This window comes from Cydia strobilella, chromosome 19 (genome assembly GCF_947568885.1).
Source record: "Cydia strobilella chromosome 19, ilCydStro3.1, whole genome shotgun sequence".
In the NCBI taxonomy this organism is placed as follows: Eukaryota; Metazoa; Arthropoda; class Insecta; order Lepidoptera; family Tortricidae; genus Cydia; species Cydia strobilella.
The window spans coordinates 10371224-10390547 of record NC_086059.1 but is presented as its reverse complement, the minus strand read 5'-3'; the positions used below and the strand labels follow the sequence as shown (position 1 = coordinate 10390547).

The 19324-nt window shown below is 38.4% G+C and overlaps 2 protein-coding genes across 2 annotated transcripts in view; one reads left to right on the top strand and one right to left on the bottom strand.

The window, feature by feature from the left end:
- The window catches only part of LOC134750252 (unconventional myosin-XVIIIa), a 260728-nt gene that overhangs the window by 41821 nt on the left and 199583 nt on the right, over positions 1–19324 (top strand). The gene's annotated exons all lie outside the window — the stretch shown is intronic.
- LOC134750253 (uncharacterized) lies at positions 5095–7535 on the bottom strand. Its single transcript, XM_063685407.1, has 3 exons — positions 7262–7535; positions 6738–6982; positions 5095–5727 (listed from the first exon to the last, which is right to left on the bottom strand). Exons 1-3 carry the CDS (start codon positions 7527–7529, stop codon positions 5287–5289), a joined length of 954 nt encoding a protein of 317 aa, XP_063541477.1. The 5' UTR covers positions 7530–7535; the 3' UTR covers positions 5095–5286.

Below are 19324 nucleotides of genomic sequence, written 5' to 3'. Positions count from 1 at the left end.
ATTTACTTTAGCAAGTTAGGGTGTAAAAAAACAGATAGGACTTGAGATTTGTTTTCTTTATTTTGAATATTCTTTAATGGCGGTTTTACGTAGTTTTTAAATTTCACTCTCCACTATGTCATCCGCTGCAAGAAAGGCAAAAGTTGGACATAATGAAACTAGTTAGCTTTCTTTCAAAGCTTATAAGTATCTTGTAGTATTTTCATCAGGGATCATAACTAAAGTAACGCAAAACAGGCCACATACAATCTGCTCGGTGAGCTTTAGGAATAACAGCATAGTTTTGATAATAAAAAAAGGCGTAAATTTCACGTGAAACTACGGTTAACTTACGTCCTTTTGACATAAAGTAACATGTAAACGTGTCGGTGAATGTCCTACGACACTACTGAGTCTGTACCTAATCTATAGGTATAGCCGTGGCATATGCAATGCCTAGCTTTGGTTTACATAGTGTATAGACACCACTAGACATTGTGGTTGTTTGTTGTTTGTGATCCTTTGTGAGAAACCTTTTATGTTCTCTACATAGTTTACTATAAATATTTACTTACTTTGACAGGTTACGTGCCTTTGAGATGCTTACGTAGCGCCCCTAAGTTGAGGTTTCTTTGAGAAATTCTGTATTCCAGCTGAATTGTAAGAGAAATAGCGTCATGCATATAAACGATAGTATAGGATAGATTTACTATGTATGGTAACAATAACTTATAACGGATTTATGATGAGAAAAAGTTATATAAGTTATGTAACTCGTGCAATTTCGTGACAAGATTTTATTAACAACTTCGCCTCACGACTGCGCCATGCGCAAACTAAACATAAAGTAGGGTACCTACGTCACAGAATAAGTAATAGTATTATCAATATTATCATACAGAACGGCCACGCAACGCCCCGCCCCGACTCATAGTCTTAATGGAAAGCATCTAGGATTCGGGGGCGCGGCCAAGACTATAATCGTTGATAAAAAACACCAATCGATACTTAAATAACGTATGAATAAACGTAAATATTTTTCAATTTCGAGCGCTCGATTTCGTTACTGGAATATCTGTGGAAAACGGCTAATTCATATTTTTGAAATACGAGCAAGAAATTGGGAATCTAGTGGTATTGATTGACCACTCGTTTTCAATTCTATTACTATAAGAATTTAAATGCCTAGTAGGTAGTGGAGATAGATCTATTGAAGGAAGCGCCACACGAAATCGAACGCTCGAAATTCAAAAATTGTCCCCCTGGTCAATCTTTAGTTACACACTTTTCCGCCGCGAGATGAGGCAACCCTATTCCGGTCGGGACGGAATGGAGCTTGGCCGTCCTGTTTATGAAATACTCATTGTGCTGCAAGCATGATGACGCGCGAACTAGACGTAAAGTACGCGTAACCATGAAGCTTATCAAGACAAACAGTCAATTACCTAGCAATTATCGGCTTGTAAACGTAATCGACTGATAGCGGGGCGGCGACCCCGTCTAGACGGCCCGCCCTCCGGGATCGGGTCGTGAGTGAAATCAGGATTACCTGAAAAGGGCAATTTTTTTGCACCTTAGCGTAAATCAACCAACCAACCAAATAGAAAACTGTCTGGATCTGTTCCTCGTCGTTCTGGCTTTAACCTATTTCATTTAATCGTGTAATGTTTTCATCTACCCTCAAATGGCTAAATATTCAATCATGTTTTAGGTTATTTACTAGGGCGAAGTAATAGTATATATTACAAAACTGGCTTAAATAATTTTCTTGCCCAATAAAATACGGAATTGTGGTTTGTTTACTTTTTTTTAAATACCTAAAGATACAGACTAGGTAAATACCTACCTATTTTTATCTTTTCTTATTTTATAAGTGGTAATATTCTTTGTATGTCTATATTCCAAATAATAATAATGTCGTAACAGACGCGTTTTGTTCGAGAGTGAATCTTCTGTACCTAGTACTATTATTTATTCTGTAATAATACTAGCAATTACTCCCTGTGCGCTAGCGTAAAACAACACCCTTATAAGCAAGCGTTGAAGAAAATAACCTATTACTATCACATTCCCTTTTATTAGAAGACGCTCCCCTACACGCTAAACATCCATTTTAATTATCTATAATGTTCACAGAAACATCATAAACGACTCGAATCGTACATTAAAATACGCCCTTTCTACACCTCTACTCACGTATACAGGACACATCGCAGGGTCTACTTTGTCGGAGACGTGGCGCGTATGGCAGCTGGAGAAATTACATACAGTTCGCGATAGTGTTCTTCTAGATTGACCACAATTTCAAGAGAAAGAATTCAATGCCCATGAAACTTACCGGATTCATTGATAGATATATAGACTTTAAATTGCCAGTTAGATATCCACCAGAGTTAGATATAATTACAGTGTAATTTTTTGTTTACTTTTTACATGTTCAAAACTTTGTCCAGATTTCACTTCGCATACGTTTTTTCTGCACCGGAAGACGCAGCGTGGCAAGGCCCCAGACTATATAAATGGACCGACGATCAGTTGAGGGCAGCGAATGACCGTTCGTTGTGGAGATCCTTGGAGGAGACCTTTGTCCAGCAGTGGACGTCTTTCGGCGGTGATGATGATGATGATATTTTTAGTTATACCGGTAGCGGTCCCCGCCCTAAATCGACTTATAGCTTTCTTGTTTGGGGTGACCCTTCTGTTGGTTTTATGTGTTCAGTCGGCTTGATGTCCGGTTGTAAATGTCCGGAAGTCAGGATGTTTGGACACTGGCACGAATCGACAAGACTGCAAGCTAATTGAATATGCAGTACTCACCCAAATTGACATTTGCGGTTCACTTTTTGCAACTCGTGTGGCTGGTGTTCGCAATTTATCGCCACTTGTTGCGAATTTCCTAATTTTCGCACTTGTATCGTAAATCGTAATCCATCCATACTAATATTATAAATGCGAAAGTGTGTCTGTCTGTTACCTCTTCACGCTTAAACCGCTGAACCGATTCAACTGAAATTTGCTATAGAGATAGTTTGAGTCCCGGGGAAGGACATATAGGGTAGTTTTCATCCCAGAAATCATCTTTTAAGGGAGTGAAAAGGGGGGTAGGTCTGGGGAATCGATAAAAAATAAATAAATATTAATAGGACATTTTTACACAGATTGACCAAGTCCCACAGTAAGCTCAAGAAGGCTTGTGTTGTGGGTACTCAGACAACGATATGTATACAAATACATAGAAAACACCCAAGACTCATCACACAAATAAGTGCCCTTACCGGGATTTGAACCCAGGACCATCGGCTTCACAGGCAGGGTCACTACCCACTAGGCCAGACTAGTCGTTATAAAAAGCTTAAACAACTCCACGCAGACGAAGTCGCGGGCAAAAGCTAGTGTACACTATTACGTTCTCATCTATAAAAATGGGAGTTAATAAAATTTTGTCACATTGTTCTATTGTTGTGTAAATATTTTTTTTTAATACCTAGAAACCGCCTGGGAGATGGTAGAAATGACACAAATCGTAAGCCATGCGAGAGGAGCCGCGGGCAAAGCTATGTATATATAGTATGTTAATAATTCGCTCGACGTCTCGATCTAGATATGACAAGCGAAATGAATGCGTTTGGCATCAGTTTGGCCTAGCTTAGCATCATTATAGCCTACGCTGGTCTAGGTGGCATTCCGAAACGTGTCGAGGTCGGGCGGCTTTGGGACCAGTTCTTTACGTAATGTCAATAAACAGATGCATACCACAAAGTACCTAATAAGACGCGTTTTAACTAAATTTGCACAAACTTGGCAGTAAGAATGCATGTACTCCATACTTGACGTAGCACTTGGCATTAAAACTTAGCATGGTCTCACAGTATACCATAATATTGTAGCAGCTAATTCTAGCTGAAGAAAATAGCTTTTTAACTTAGGTCATATATCATAATGTATAGAGCCGCAACTGGCAAATGTGCAGACCAAATATTTTTTTTGTCATTTTTCATGCTCTGAAAGGTCATTGTTGTTCTAAAAAGTGTGCAGAAAGTGATCCTTTTCTGCACTAGAGCATTTTAGTTTCCAAGTACGCAATTGAAATTTGGTTTTAAATGGATTTTTTGTACGATCTCCATTCTGATATTTAACTCCTCATTCCATAAATAACGATACTTTTACCTAAACGGTTAATTGTAAGTACCCTCAAGAAATGCTATATTTTTTTTAGTAAATCATGTTTTAAATAACACAATGTATTTTACTTTCCTCGTATTCGAAATGAAATCTAGATAGATAGATAGATGAACACTTAACTAGATAAACTAGTGTTTAACTCGGGTGAAAGGCATCATGGTTAACAATATACTATTTACGCATTAATTGTTGAACAACTTAGCAGTATCTAACTTTGTGCACATTGACAGCTATAAGTACCAAGCTAACTCTGCATGGCATTAACAATGACAAAGTGTGTCCATGTCATCATTAATGTAAAATTTCTATGAAAATATCGTTTATAATGACTAATGACACCAGCCAGTCTCATTGACAGACTAACTTAGATCATTTTACAGGGCCGCAATACAGAGCCATCTACAACAGCTGTCAAATATTCGAACCGAATGTTTTTCATAAGCATCTCAGTAATTATTTGTCTATAATAATGCTAAGCAGGTGCAGCAATACATATTAGAAGCTAAATAGTTTTTGTTATGACTAACTTTTAGGGATCACAACTTTGTGCACTTTGACAACTATATCAGTTAGTTCTTTATGCAAAGGAAATGTGTAACAATGTCATTCATCTATGAAAATATGATGTTATATTTATTTATTAGAGCTTTCATTATTCTGCAGAGAAATTATATGAATTTGATACATATACATATTTTAAGTTTTATTTTATTTTTCTACTGTAGACCCCTTCTGGGGCTTTCCTACTTGCCTTTCTCCACTTTGCGCGATCCTGGGCGTCCTCTCGTGTGAGCCTGTTTACGCTCATATCGGCTTTAACGCACGACATCGAGCCATCGCTTTTGGTCTGCCCTGGGGTCGGGGGCATAAAGAATTGCTATTATCAAAAAGGAAAACAGAGGTGAAGTATAATGATATTAATGATACAGAACATAAGGTATATTATGCCATGTATTCAGAAACGGGATCAGTAATACCACTTTCCAGTCACAGTATACTAGGAGCTCCATACTTTGTATGTAAAATCATAATTTCAAAACTCTTAAACACTAACAATAACTAAAACAGTGCACTCCACTGACAGTCTTAAACATCCTGTACATGTTACTAATAACCTAAAAAATACTAAAAATTCTGTGGGTTTCTGTCAAAACTCTGCATTTCATATTTTGCAATGACATTGCACACTTCCATTTTCACTTTAGGTATTAAATTTGGCTGTAATTTCTTTACGCTGGCCGCCATACTTCTGAAGAACACATCTATTTCGTTTGTGTTCTCTTTTAGCACCTTTTCTATAAGTTTGTCCAGGGTCTGGCTTCTTTGCTCAGGCGTTTTTGGTTCCTCTACGTATCTGAGCAGTTTTGGTCCGTTCATGAGTATCGGTTTGGGCAGAATCTTGATTGGTTGCAGGTTACGAGGCATTGGCACAGATTTCTTTCTGCCGGCTTTCTTGACCACTTTCTTAGGGGGCTCATTGGTTATGATTTCGGTTTTTGGCATTATTTTGAAAAGTGGTTGCTTTAGCTGCTGGTGTTGTTCTGTTGGGCCGTCCACAACTGTGATCTGCAAACATAAATTTAGTTGAATGAGTTTGTGTAAGTAGGTGGTGCCACTGTTATTGTTAAAAGGTTATGTCTGTTTTTATGTGGATTTTTAAGGAAATAAAAATACTACAGTACTTTTATCATAGTTTATATTTAAAATGCGTTAGTAAATCTCTAAATTTTGTAGCTCTGTTTACTGCTAGATCAAATACAGGTATGGTTGCTTGTAAATAAGCTGTTTAAATTTGTTTGTTTGTATCAATTCATAACTACAATAATATTTACTGACTAATAAAACTGCTAGTCTTTACCCTTTCTGCCTCCTAACACTAATTGCTTAACCGGTCTTATTGTTATCCCAAGCACTAAAATGAGTTTAACTGCCCTAATCTATCCAACAGATCTGTCATTTCCAGTGATCGGTGTTTTGGTTGCCACACCGCGGGATACAAAATCGAAATGGTTCTTAAATGGCCTTCGTACATCTTACTAATTTTATGTTATTTTTCATTAAAAATAACATAAAATTAGTAAGAAGTACAAAAATACATTTATTTTTGTACAATAAAGAGTTAACTACTACTACTAAATGGTAATATGAATGTCACTAAGCCAATTAAACTGCAAAAAATATGCAATAAAATATATGACACGGTCACCATATGGCGGACTGCTGACTATACATTACATTTGCTTATTCGATAAACTTAAGTTGAAATAAAACTGACCATGGTTGTCATTTTATTTAAAAAACCGGACTCCTGAAGAAACTAATTGGTGATCCCTTACATATGATGTTAAAATACAGTTATATACAGTTATATAGGTCATTCACCCCAAGTGGCATCCAACACACCAATCACTGGTCATTTCAGTACAAAACCAGAATGTAGTAGTCTATTTACAGATTGGTTGAACAAGTGGTGGGACAAAACTGGCATTTCATTATCCGGGATATAAAAAAAGCTTAATTACTGTAGGGATCACATCTTCGCACACCTGTTTCACTGGTTCTCCTAATATACTTACTTCATAATACTCCTGGCTGTCAGTAATGACCTGCTGTTCTGTTACAACTTGCTCCTCTTGAACCTGCTGATCTTCGTCCTCCATGGCAGCCTCCTCAAGTACTGTCTCAGTGCCGTCCATAGAACTCTCATCAAGGTACTGCATCTTCTCGAACACGGGTGCCTTGGTTTTGTGCATGGTGCCCATCCGCTTGCTCCTCATGTAGCCATCTCGTAGACCTCGCCAGCGCTTCTTGCATTCTTCAACTGGAATTATTGTTTTTGTTTTTAGTCACAGCCTCACAGCTCTCCTGTCAACTATTTTAGTCTGACGTAGACAGTTCATATTTAGGCGGTTTACTCGTATCAATTTTGAACTATTTGACACTATCTTTAATGATATGATTTGCAAACTAAGTTAAAACTTGAAATTGTCTGAGAATCACCTACAAAACGGTTATAGGCGTATTTTATTGTCACACTGATGTGCAGTGCAGCACAACTTTTCACTCGGTTACGATACGTACGAATTCCTATTTAGCTTACCTGGCTTGTCCAATGCTTGAGCTATTTTCTGCCATGTAGCTTCGCGTGCTAAAATATTCTTTCGCGAGGGATCAAGAACGTTGTACAAAAAACTGTGAGGTTGCACTAATTTAGCTAAAGTTTGATCTTCTTCGTTGCTCCAGCCAACCGCGTTCAAAGGCATTCTCGTTTTCGCGTGCGTCACAACTTCAAAACAAAATGTCTGCCTGCCTATCACGAACGAAAATAGCCGCGCTGCGCAGCACGACGTCACGAGCAGTGTTGCCATTGTTATAGATTTAAGATTTTTCATTTTGTTTTCTTAGCTACATAAAGCTAGTAGAAGCGCCATCTCTTAGCGAGTAGCGGCATTTATATAGTTTTATACTTGGCATAAACATATTTGCACCTCACCGCTAGATGACGCTGTTTTCACTAAGTTATAACGCTATCTAGTGAAAAAGAATTACATTAATATAGTTCGTAAAGTAGTCACTAGATGGCGTTTGAAAGTTGAGGGCTAACGCGTATGAATTTGCCGCTAGGGGCGCTAGTGTAGGTGGTGGTCTTCGCAAAGTTCGAAATGTCAAATGTCACTTCAATGACTGACAGCTGTTCTTTTGTCTTTTGGACCACCATCAACAGAGGCGCCAACTGGTGAGCAAAAAAACGATAGCCCTCATTTGATATTCATATCAAAGAGGATTTTGTAGCCACAGTAAATTCACTGCCATCTATCGACACACGATTAAAACTAAAAATAAAAATATCGAAAAAAATATATGGATAAATGACTTTTTTAATTATTATTTTAACCCATGTTCTTTCACTGATATGCGTTAAAATTGTTAAATAACAAACGAAACCGTCAACGCCAAGGCCAAAGGTAGCGCCACTACCTTTGGCCTTGGCATCTGATAGAGAATCAAATTTTCTTGATTTTCGAGGCACGTTTTTTCCTTAGACTGCACGACTGTATCCATCTATTACGGAGTTAGTTGGTTTTTCTCCGAAACTCGTAACTTTTCAGGATTGCCATGTAACAAACCTAACCTAACCTATCTTCTGTGTCAAGAGCATTTTGTAGCTCGCGATAATACATATATATACAATATAATATAAGCACAAAATACCATCCTTATCAAAAGCTCTCTGTTTGAGCTTCGTCTTGTATGAGTTTGTTGTGAACTTACTGATAAGATAGCACGCATACATTTAGAAGACGTTGTATGTAATCGTTTAAGAACGAAAAAGGAGATTATTTTATTTCAGGACTTGTTCAATGTGAAGACATATGAAGAACATATTGCAACCAAAAATAAATCAGAAAAATCGGCTCATTTTCAAGTAGGTAAGATTAAAAGAATAGCGTTTGTTAGTAACACTAGTGGAATGCTCCTAATGCCAGTAGGTACATTACATACGGCCCGATTCGAACTTTAAGATACGTCAAATATTACGTCTAGGTACGATATGGATTATATATGTCAGTGTCAAAAGTGACGTTTTTGCTTTTGACACAGCCATATCTAATCCATATCGTATCTAAACGTAATATTTGACGTATTTTAAAGTTGGATCGGGCCGAAACTCGAGTTTCTTGTAAAACCTAGTACTAGAACACGGCCGCAGAACACTGTACTGTAATTAGCGCAAAATCGCGGCCATTATTCCTTATAGAAGCGTGAAATTAAAATAAAACCTCCCCAAAGCCGTCTGAGAATTTACTCTATAAATAAAGGCTGCCGACATAATGGCCCTACTAATTAATTCTTGCATCGCCATTCGGATCTCTTTGTGGAATACTGGAAATTCCGGCGGTCTGATGGTATTGTGATAAAAAAATATACGTATTTTAATGTATATAATGTATATAATCCTTTAAAGGGTCGGCAACGCGCGTGTAATATCTCTGGTGTTGCAGGCGTTCATAGGCTACGGTAACTGCTTACCATCAGGCGGGCCGTATGCTTGATTGCCACCGACGTGGTATAAAAAAAAAAAAAAAATAGTTGCATCAGGACTATAGGGATTTATATTATGGAAGAAAACTGGATGAAAGTTTAGGGACTGCCCTTTAATTTTTTTGAGAGGATGTAACAAAACTTCCGTGAGACACAGCCATATTATAGTTATTTGTGCAAAAGAAAAGTTGGTTTTTCTTGCGAGTGTTTATTTTGAGTCCCGAGAAAGCGAAAGATTCTATAATTGAATCACGAGATTCACGAGCGAAGCGAGAGATTCTAAGTTAGAATCTTGAGCGCAGCGAGGGACTCAAAAACACGAGATGTAAAATAACTTTGCTCTCGTGTTGCACACATAATTTTTCACCTCAGTAGTGAGAACATATTAAAGGTTAAAATGTATTTCGAATTACACAGAATAATTCAGAAAAAAAAATGTTATCAAAGTATGAAGTGGCAGTTCATGGACTTCACTAAGCTACTTTGTTTCACTCGAGCTGCTGAGGTGAAAAATATATTAATAACGGGTCACTCACGTATTTTAAGTCGAAAAACGCTCGACATGTTTCACTCCGTACCGAGAAGTGTCATCAGTGTGGACGAAGCATTAGCGAATGACGTAGTGAGTGTTGTGTGCAACCCATCATTTGACAATAATGCCGTAAACGAGGGTAGTTTCTCGCCCCCCCCCCCCCTCTACCGCCGGGCGCGCGGAGGGCTGCGGCCCGCAGTCTGCGCCGAGTGCGCACCGTCAACGCAAGCTCCTGATGGCACTACTCGGTACGGAGTGAAACATGTCGAGCGTTTTTCGACTTAAAATACGTAAGTGACCCGTTATTAATACCATTTAATATGTTTTGAGAGGATGGTTGGTTTTATTCGGGCTCCTGTTGCGACCCGGGAAAAGTTAGTATGACGTATGTGTGTCGTATTTTGACAGTCGTGGAAGTGGTAGTTACACTTAAAATGATTCGTAATCAATATTTAAAAACCGGCCAGTGCGAGTCTGACTCGCGCACGAAGGGTTCCGTACCATTACGCAAAAAACGGCAAAAAATCACGTTTGTTGTATGGGAGCCCCCCGTATTTATTTTATTCTGTTTTTAGTATTTGTTGTTATAGCGGCAACAGAAATATCATCTGTGAAAATTTCAACTGTTCACGTGTATCACGGTTCATGAGATACAGCCTGGTAACAGACGGACAGACAGACAGTCTTAGTAATAGGGTCCCGTTTTTACCCTTTGGGTACGGAACCCTAAAAACAGTGTAGATTGTATGGGTCGCTGAAATCATTTTTCATAGTTTAGGTAACTTTATATTACCTATACCTAATATACCTATTAAGAGTAACGATTCTAAAAAGTCCAGCAAACACAAAATGTAAATATTATGTTACTAGCTTTTGCCCGCGACTTCGTCTGCGCGGACTTACTAACAACAGCTAAAGCAAGCATAGCGCCTGGAAAAATTTTCATAGCAATTATTCAATTTGAGCCTATTTTGCACATAAATTAGCAGACACTTCATTAATTATCTCAATTCCACCCCGCTTTTTACTTTCTTAAGGGATGATTTTCGGGATAAAAACTATCCTATGTCCTTCTCAGGGACTCAACCTATCTCTATGCCAAATTTCATCTAGATCGATTCAGCGGTTTAAGCGTGAAGAGGGAACACACAGACAGACAGACAGACAGACTTTCGCATTTATAATATTAGTATGGATGTGTTAGAATGTACCGCGACCTGCGCATTGACACACATATAGGTATGTATATGAAAACAATGCCATACCATTAGGGTGGCGACCGATGGAGTGTGAATCCGTTCCTTGCTTCCTTTGTCCCAATGTTTAATTGACTGACTGGGGGGTAAAGAATTATGTTGAATTGTTGCTATTGTTGTTTGATGTCAATGAAATTGGGAAGTGGACTGGTAAAAAGCTAGGTAAAAATCGAGTTCAATAAACACACCGCCACTGCTACAAATTCGTAGTAAATATCAATATTATTGTCGCTTTCGTAGCTTTTATAAGTGATCTGAAGAGAATGTATAATATTTATGTAAGTAGGTAGGGAGATACCACCATACCACCAGACCATATTTAGGAGCCTTTTACTTAAATGATCTACGCAACAGGATTTATGCAACTTGACTATCGGTACTTTAATTATGAGCCAGAACCTTTAAATATAAAATAAATAAATGAAACCTACTCTTAAATTATCGATAGACATTGTAATACATATAATACATTGAATCCATACTTATGTTAGTTTTTATGTGCTAAAAAAAAAAACAATAAAAAGTTGCAACTCCTTAATCACTTCTCACAAATCTCAAACGGCTCTTAAAACCTACACCTGGGTCCACCCTAATCTGCATCGCTCGTAACTATCTCGCGAGTCTCCTCTAAGCGTAAACAGTTAAAATCCACACCGTGCTCGTCGCGCACGCGCCGACGCTATAACCGACGCGCGAACTAAATTCTATTCGAATTTCAAATTTGAACTTTTAACAGTTTTTATTTAAGGAGTGTTTTATTAAGTGCCAGTGTGAAATTGTGGTTTGTGTTTTATGTGGTTAATAAATAAATAACTTTATATTTTTGCTATGTTACGGTGCAGATCGACGTTGACAACAATTGTCAAGCTGCTTGACAGCTCTAGTTTATTGACAGGCTACCGTAACAATGTCTGAGTGACATTTTTATGCTCTCGGTTACATACAAATTCGTTGTGACACAGTGATTAATTTTATGCGTTACTTTCCTAATTGATTAGGTAACGGACTGGAAGATTAACTTGTACTGATGTTGTGCATGTATTGGAGATTAGTCTCCATTTTGTAATGTCTCGACGAATTCGCGAATATAACTGACAGTTAAATAATAATTATGTTATTTGCCGACCGTAGGTTTCTTAACAATATCTGTGTCTAAACATAGTAGCCACATAATAGCTGTTTTGTGTAAATGTATCATCATAATATATTTATTATCATTTTTAATCACCAGTTTGCATACCTATGTGCAGGCCTTCAAAAGCCGATATCAATCCAAATTGGGTACTTCACATACCATTTTGTTTGTTGTCAATGTTTTCTGATGTTTTTTCTTCACCGGAAACCAGATGAAGAATATCAAATGACATTTTGTACATAATTTCCGAAAAACTTGTAACTCAGTATGTACCTACCCGGGTTCGCGTTCGAACTGACCTTCCGGTTTGGTAGAATCGTAGCGCCCAAAGTAAAACCATAAATATACGAAGTGTTTAAAAATATAATAATACGTTTTAGCACCCATCAGAATTTAGGCCTTTTTTATTATTTTCTTTTGTGTTGTTTCGTTTTATGGTTTTATTAAACTTGAACTGATCGATACATACACCGACAATCATCTTAACTATCTACGTATACATACAGCCTGCCGTGTCATTTTATTTTTATGTCTGGCTGTACCTTAAAAAAAAAACCGGACAAGTGCGAGTCTGATCTAATTGTTTGTTACGTATTCAAGCAAATAAATATATTCTATTCTATTCGGACTCGCCCACCGAGGGTTCCGTACTTTTTAGTATTTGTTGTTATAGCGGTAACAGAAATACATCATGTGTGTTAATTTCAACTGTCTAACTATCACGGTTCATGAGATACAGCCTGGTGACAGACAGACAGACGGACAGTGGAGTCTTAGTAATACGGTCCCGTTTTTACCTTTTGGGTACGGAACCCTAAAAAGCAACTTGCAAATAACATTATTAGGCATCTTTATGATCTTTAGCCTTTTGAACAAAAACGTCACTCACGCGCCCAGAACATTACATACCTAAACCTAATTTTTTTCTCGGAAGCATGAAGAATATATATAATATTGAGATCGTATACCATAACACTTAGGCTAAGCGTATGCTGAGACGCAGGCGACGCAGCACAGCACATCAGCACTGCACAGATTTTGCAGGGCAGGGCAGTTGAGACAGACATAGGCCCCTGCATGCTGCGACGCAGCTCCACAGACCACTCGCGTCCTAGCAGAGTTGGGCAAAAATTTACTTGAATAAGAATAAAAACAGAAATGTTATTCTTATTGAAATTATTTGAATAATTTTGACGGGAATAAAATCAACTCGATTTTATTCCTACGAATTCTTATTCAAATAATGATTTTATTCTTGAATGCCTATTAACACTGCGTCCAAGTACAAGAAATAGACGATTGACGAACAAACTGAGTTCAGAGCCAGTCTTTGTCAAAGCGTCAATAAAAATTCTCCCACAGTACAACTTATGAGATTACCTAGAATAGGCTTAGGTCAGCGAGACATGCTTTCACAGTACGAGACAGTCGAGACACTTTTAAAAAATATTTTAATACACAAGGGGCATTTACATGGCAAGCTGAGGCTGTTGCAAGAGGTCTTAACTCTTTAAATGTTTTTTTTAATAGTGATGATGATGATGATGATGATCCTTCCGGCCGATTTCGACCATGGCGACCACTTCGACTCCTAGCAACTAGGAGCTAACTGTTACAGTTAGCACGGCGCTCGTGCGCCCGAATATGGCTGACGTAGCCGATCTTCGAGGCGAACCCCTGTGCACATTGAGAGCACGTGAGAACACCAGCCACATAATGGTAATGAATGGAAGCAGGCTGGCGTGCTTTCAGCTCGTCGCGTTTAGCATCGAGGTCAACTATGCGTTGCTCCTCGAAATCGCGGACTTTGTCCTGCACCAGCCTGCGCCACTCAGGACGCTGTGCTGCCAAACCTTCCCACTGAGAGGGCTCGATGTTGCGTCTTTTCATGTTTCGTTTCTGAACATCTTTGTATCGGAGGAATTGTCCGCCAGGTTTCCGCTTACCCTCCTCTAGTTCAGAAAAAAAGATGCGCTTCGCCACTCTCTCCTCCGCCATACGTGATACGTGACCGCACCACCGAAGCTGTCGACGCATTAGGTAAGCCTCTATTCCACCGACCTTGGCTCGTCGCAGAACTTCGGTATTTCGCACTCGGTCAGACCATCTGATGTTCATGATCTTACGTAAGCATTTGAGGTGGAACCGGTCCAAGGTACGAATGTGATGACGGGATGTTTTAATAGTATGGATGATTTGTATCGTAAATACAAACAAGGTTCACAACGAACTAGTTCAATTAAATGTTTTTTCATTTTGTAAAATATTGTTAAAAACTACGTCTCAACGTGCACGCGTCGCACAGAAATCTGTGCCGGCACTGAGATGCCGAGCAGGACAGACACATGTCTGCGCCGCACGCTCCTGCGCCGCAGCATACGTAGCTATAGGATGCTCCATACTTTACAAAATCTGCTCTGCCCCGCGCTGCGTGGAACTGCGTCGCCTGCGTCTCAGGCTACGCTTATCCTTATACGGGCCACTTGCGCGTTCCAGGGTTAGCCAACTAACTAGGAGTTAACCGTTTATGCAGGGTTAAACTGTACTGTATTATACAGGGTTAAACAGTTAACTCCAAGTTAGTTTGCTAACCCTGGAACGCGCAAGCGGCCCTAAGTGTTCTTGTCTCTGTGGGCACTCTTATTTCTAAACTAACGTTTACCACCTCATCAGCACACTCATTGCGTCTTTCTAAACAAACAACCGAAACCCTAGTGTAAATTTCATTCGATTGCGTGACGAGTGTTCGCGTTAGCGTTATGTGTATTTTTGTACACCTATGTACCTTTGTTTAACAAATAAAAATATTGATTGAGTGTATGGGATTGAATGGCGCGCCAAGCGGGACGTTTTGGAAGTTTTGAAACTCATAATCCCATACAAGATGACACTTAACGCAAACGCGTACGTCCGGAACGTCACACGTCACGCTATCGAATTAAATGGAATTAAATTTACGCTAGGGGTTACATACCTCAGTTCCCCATGCCCTTATACTCATATAACAATACGCTGAATAAAACTTAGGAGGGAATTAAATCTTCTCGGGTCAGAGGTGTAGGTTGGAGCCGGCGTAGTTTTTATCGCGTATAGGTATATATATATTATAATAGGCGACGATAAACATATGAACCATTAGGTATAATAAAAAAAAGCGCGCATGGACTGTTAAAAAAATTGGTTCCTGATCAAATGATCACCGATTAAATTTCACCGTGTAAATATATACATATAGGTATATCATAAAAGCTACAATTTTCTTGACATTCATTCTTGAGAGTGACATCGCTTATCGATAAACGCCAATTGATAAGTAAAAAAATGTATCGGGGTGACATATGATATGTTACGCAGTCACGCCATCATTTCATACATTATTTAAGTTTCGATCGTGCGGCTCTATTTTTACACATTTTTATTTAGCATCACCGCGTATATTTATTTGTACTTGTATCCGATTGGAAGCTGAAATTTGGAGTACTTATTTAATTTCGATAACAGTGCTGCACATGCAGCTGATCTCATGATGTAGTCAGAAGGTAGCAAACGGAACTCCTCGATGGAGTGGTGGATGGAAAAACCCAAGGTCTCGAGAAATACTTGACAGACATGCAAATAATAATAATTATGTTTTTTTTGTTATGCAAAAAAACAGTTCGCATTACGTCCTAATGAAGCCCGCCAAGTATTTATATCCCGCAAAAACAGGAATTAATGGTCCAGTGATACCGTCTCGGCGCGCCTGGAACGTAAGCACGTAACTGTGCTCCTATAAAAGGCACAGGATTTACTGGCTCGACTCAGCTCGACTGGCCTGTGGCTCGTGCCGGCCTATTTCCGTGCTCGAGCCAAATGGGATTAGACCTAATTTAAATGGAATTACAGATATCGCGTTGCTAATGGGAATAATGTCTTCGTCTTAATTATGGACTGGCATTTCTCGTATGATGCTTTTAAATATGCATGTGTGCCTGCTAATGTCATTTATTATTTATTACCTATCAAGGCTAAAACATTTTGCTGTGATTGCTTCGTACTTCAAACCGCGACGAATTGGGGGGTTTAGCTACCTAAAGTGATAATCGTTAATGGGGTTCATCTTCCTCGCGTTGTCCTGACATTTTGCCACGGCACATGGGAGCCTGAGGTCCGCTTGGCAACTAATCCCAAGAATTGGCGTAGGCACTAGTTTTTACGAAAGCGACTGCCATCTGACCTTCCAACCCAGAGGGGAAACTAGGCCTTGTTGGGATTAGTCCGGTTTCCTCACGATGTTTTCCTTCACCGAAAAGCTAATGGGGTTGGCAACTGTCAAAGGTTTTTATAGATGGCGCCAGCAAAGGTTTTACTTGTCTCTGGTTTTTCCTATGAGATTTGGCTTAAAGGGCTTGACACCATTCGTAGTATTGACATGTAACCTATGCTGGCACCATCTGTAGGTAAATACTTTGTAAATATAAAAGAAATTTAAGAAATTATAAATGTTTAAGTCGCAAAGCCATACTGCCGCTGCTTGCCTTTCTTAATGCCCTATTAGCGTCTATTAAAGTTTTAAATCTCCGTACTACTTATTTAGCTAATTATGTAGTAAATATTAAGCAAATTATGTAGTAAATGTGCTGTTAATTTAACCGGAAGGATATGTACTTAAATATTGTCGGTGCTATTGCCAGCAAGAATCAATTAGAAAACAATCTTATAAACAACCTACAATGTGCACTTTTCTTAAAAAAACCCACATAGGTTAAACTTAGTAAACTGTAGGTAAACTAGACTCCCGAAGGCTAACGATCGGAAATAAATAATTAGTGCACTGTTATTATGGTCACATTAAGACAACATGTGGTCAACCGTGATCATAGACCGATTAACTCATTTTTATCTCGTCATCTGGTTATTTCTCGAGCACTTTGAGTTTAATGAAACACGGCTTCATTAAAAAACAGGGAATTTATCAGATCAATGTCCAAAATGTCATGCAATATTTAAGATTATTATTTTATCTTCATCAAAAACGTCAACTGCTCAGGTTATTTAAATGATTATATTGACGCAAGAAGGCAGCCTCTTTCCTACAAAATACTCGTGAGGTTGTCTGTTAGTATGTTAGTATCATACATTGAACTATTATTACTAACTTATAGAAACGGCACAGAGAACCAGTATTTTGCGCCATGAGTTGCTGCCGTTTTGGCATCAAACCATAGAAGCGGAGCGTGAATCTCGCGACAGTCGCGACCTAAACGGTTAAGCGCCATGAATTTTACGGCGCTTACGACGTTTTTGGTCGCGTGGTTGTAGGTTGTGATTGCGAATTTCATTGTTTGGTATGTCGTCTCTTACTATACTACTATAATTATGTATGTTACTATAGAGTAATAATAATTCAGTGGTATCAAACTTATTTAACATTTTCCGATTTTTCTTTATTCGTTCATTCGACTAGGCTTTTTAAAAGGTAATACAGGTTAAAGTTATTGACATGTACTGGAGTTCAAGTGACCAAGTGCATTCAGTAAGTGGAGTGTTTGCTCAAAAATTTCACTGCACTCCACTACCGCCCACGGCCAGCCAATACTACGAATGTCACTTGGACGTAGTTTACCGGAAAGGAAATAACTTAAAATATTTGTCATGGAAATTAGTGCCGTTAGTTTTGGACAGAAGGTTTAAAATTTAATAGATAATTGATGTGGGTGAGATATTTTTTCTTTAAACCCACTTGAACTATGACTTCCTAAGTTCCTACAGATTATAATATGTGTTCAGGCCCAAATGAAAAAGGAAATGTCAAACATTGATAGAAGGTATTTATAAATAGAATATGTGACCAATAATGGCAATAATCATTATCTTTGCTTAGCATCCAGCTACATATAACTTTATTCGTTTAATCGTTTTTTGTTTTGTGTATGAATACAATTGAATACATGAAAAAATAATAAAACCTATAAAATGCCTGTTGCCCTAAAATTCGGGAGCCTACCGAGAAAAACGAAAATATAAATTTCTTTTTATGTCTCTCTCGTTCGAATATGCAAGAGCGATAGACAGGCGGATAACGAAATTTCGTTTTTCGCGTAGCCCCTCAGGTATCTGGGCTAATGTTAAAACAACAGCATTGATATGTTGGTTCAGTCGAGTCCCAAGTGATTAACTGCACCTGCTCGGAGCTTGTTCCTTAATGTTGTTCCACCAGATATTTCTGTACCCTCAACTCTGTAGATTTGAAATGTACCTGAATCAGGATTTTGTACATTGTTCTGTCTAATGTGTCTTTAAATGTCAAATTAGCCTTAGCAAATTAACCTTAGCATCCCCAGCATCTCCGAATTTTTGAGTATAATTATTTCAACAGTTAGTGCATTATGCTGCGAGTGTTAAACTGGCAACACACGGAAATTTGGTTCTACACATCTCTTTGCTGTGCGTAGTAGGTAGATGTGACGTGTAGGTATTTGTGCAAAAACAACCAAGTTGTTGACTTCCGAATTATTTCCTTCCATGCGTCACTTTCGCTGTCACCGTCATTCAGAAGTACAACAATTAAAAATTCACGCTAATTTCGGTATAATATTAGTGAAACTATGTTGCAAAACGTATGTTGTCTCATTGTGTACCTCCAGCTGTGAAATTCGAGTATTGTACTGGAGGCGTGGGCGGCGCGGGGGTTTTGTTTTCACCCATGCTAATTTATGATAACTCAATTTAAATTGCATTAATGTCTAAAACCGATCTTGCGTGCGACGCATTCGAAACTACTGGATTTATAGCAGACAATTATATTTATTACTCCTAGTTTTCAAATATTCACAAATCGAACATTATATATCGCTTAAAATTTTGTTGGTGACAGGATTTTTTTCGATCAAATAGCACTTTATCATCAGCGCCTTAAGTTTATATTTCTATTTAAGTCGCGCCTTTGTCGGCCGGATCTTTGTCTCTATTTTGGTGCGGAACTCCGATGGTGCCCAATAAAACGTCAGTTTTGATATCCGTTCTGATGTTTATTTTAGTGCATTAACATTCGCTGCGAAAGTTGCATCTATTCACAGATTTTCACTGTTTAATTTATTAATTAGCGCAGTGTGAATTCTCGTTTTGTAACAATATCAATTTATGCAATTTGGACATCTCTATCTATTGCAACGCGAGTTGCGTTTGTTACCATAATCAAATCAGAACTGCTTTTTT

Excerpts from the sequence above, each read along its gene's own strand:
- LOC134750253 (XM_063685407.1), bottom strand. The coding sequence starts at position 7,529 with ATGGCAACACTGCTCGTGACGTCGTGCTGCGCAGCGCGGCTATTTTCG. Across the intron at positions 6,983-7,261 it reads TCAAGCATTGGACAAGCCAG|TTGAAGAATGCAAGAAGCGC; the intron begins GTAAGCTAAATA and ends CAATAATTCCAG. Across the intron at positions 5,728-6,737 it reads ACAGCCAGGAGTATTATGAA|ATCACAGTTGTGGACGGCCC; the intron begins GTAAGTATATTA and ends TTATGTTTGCAG.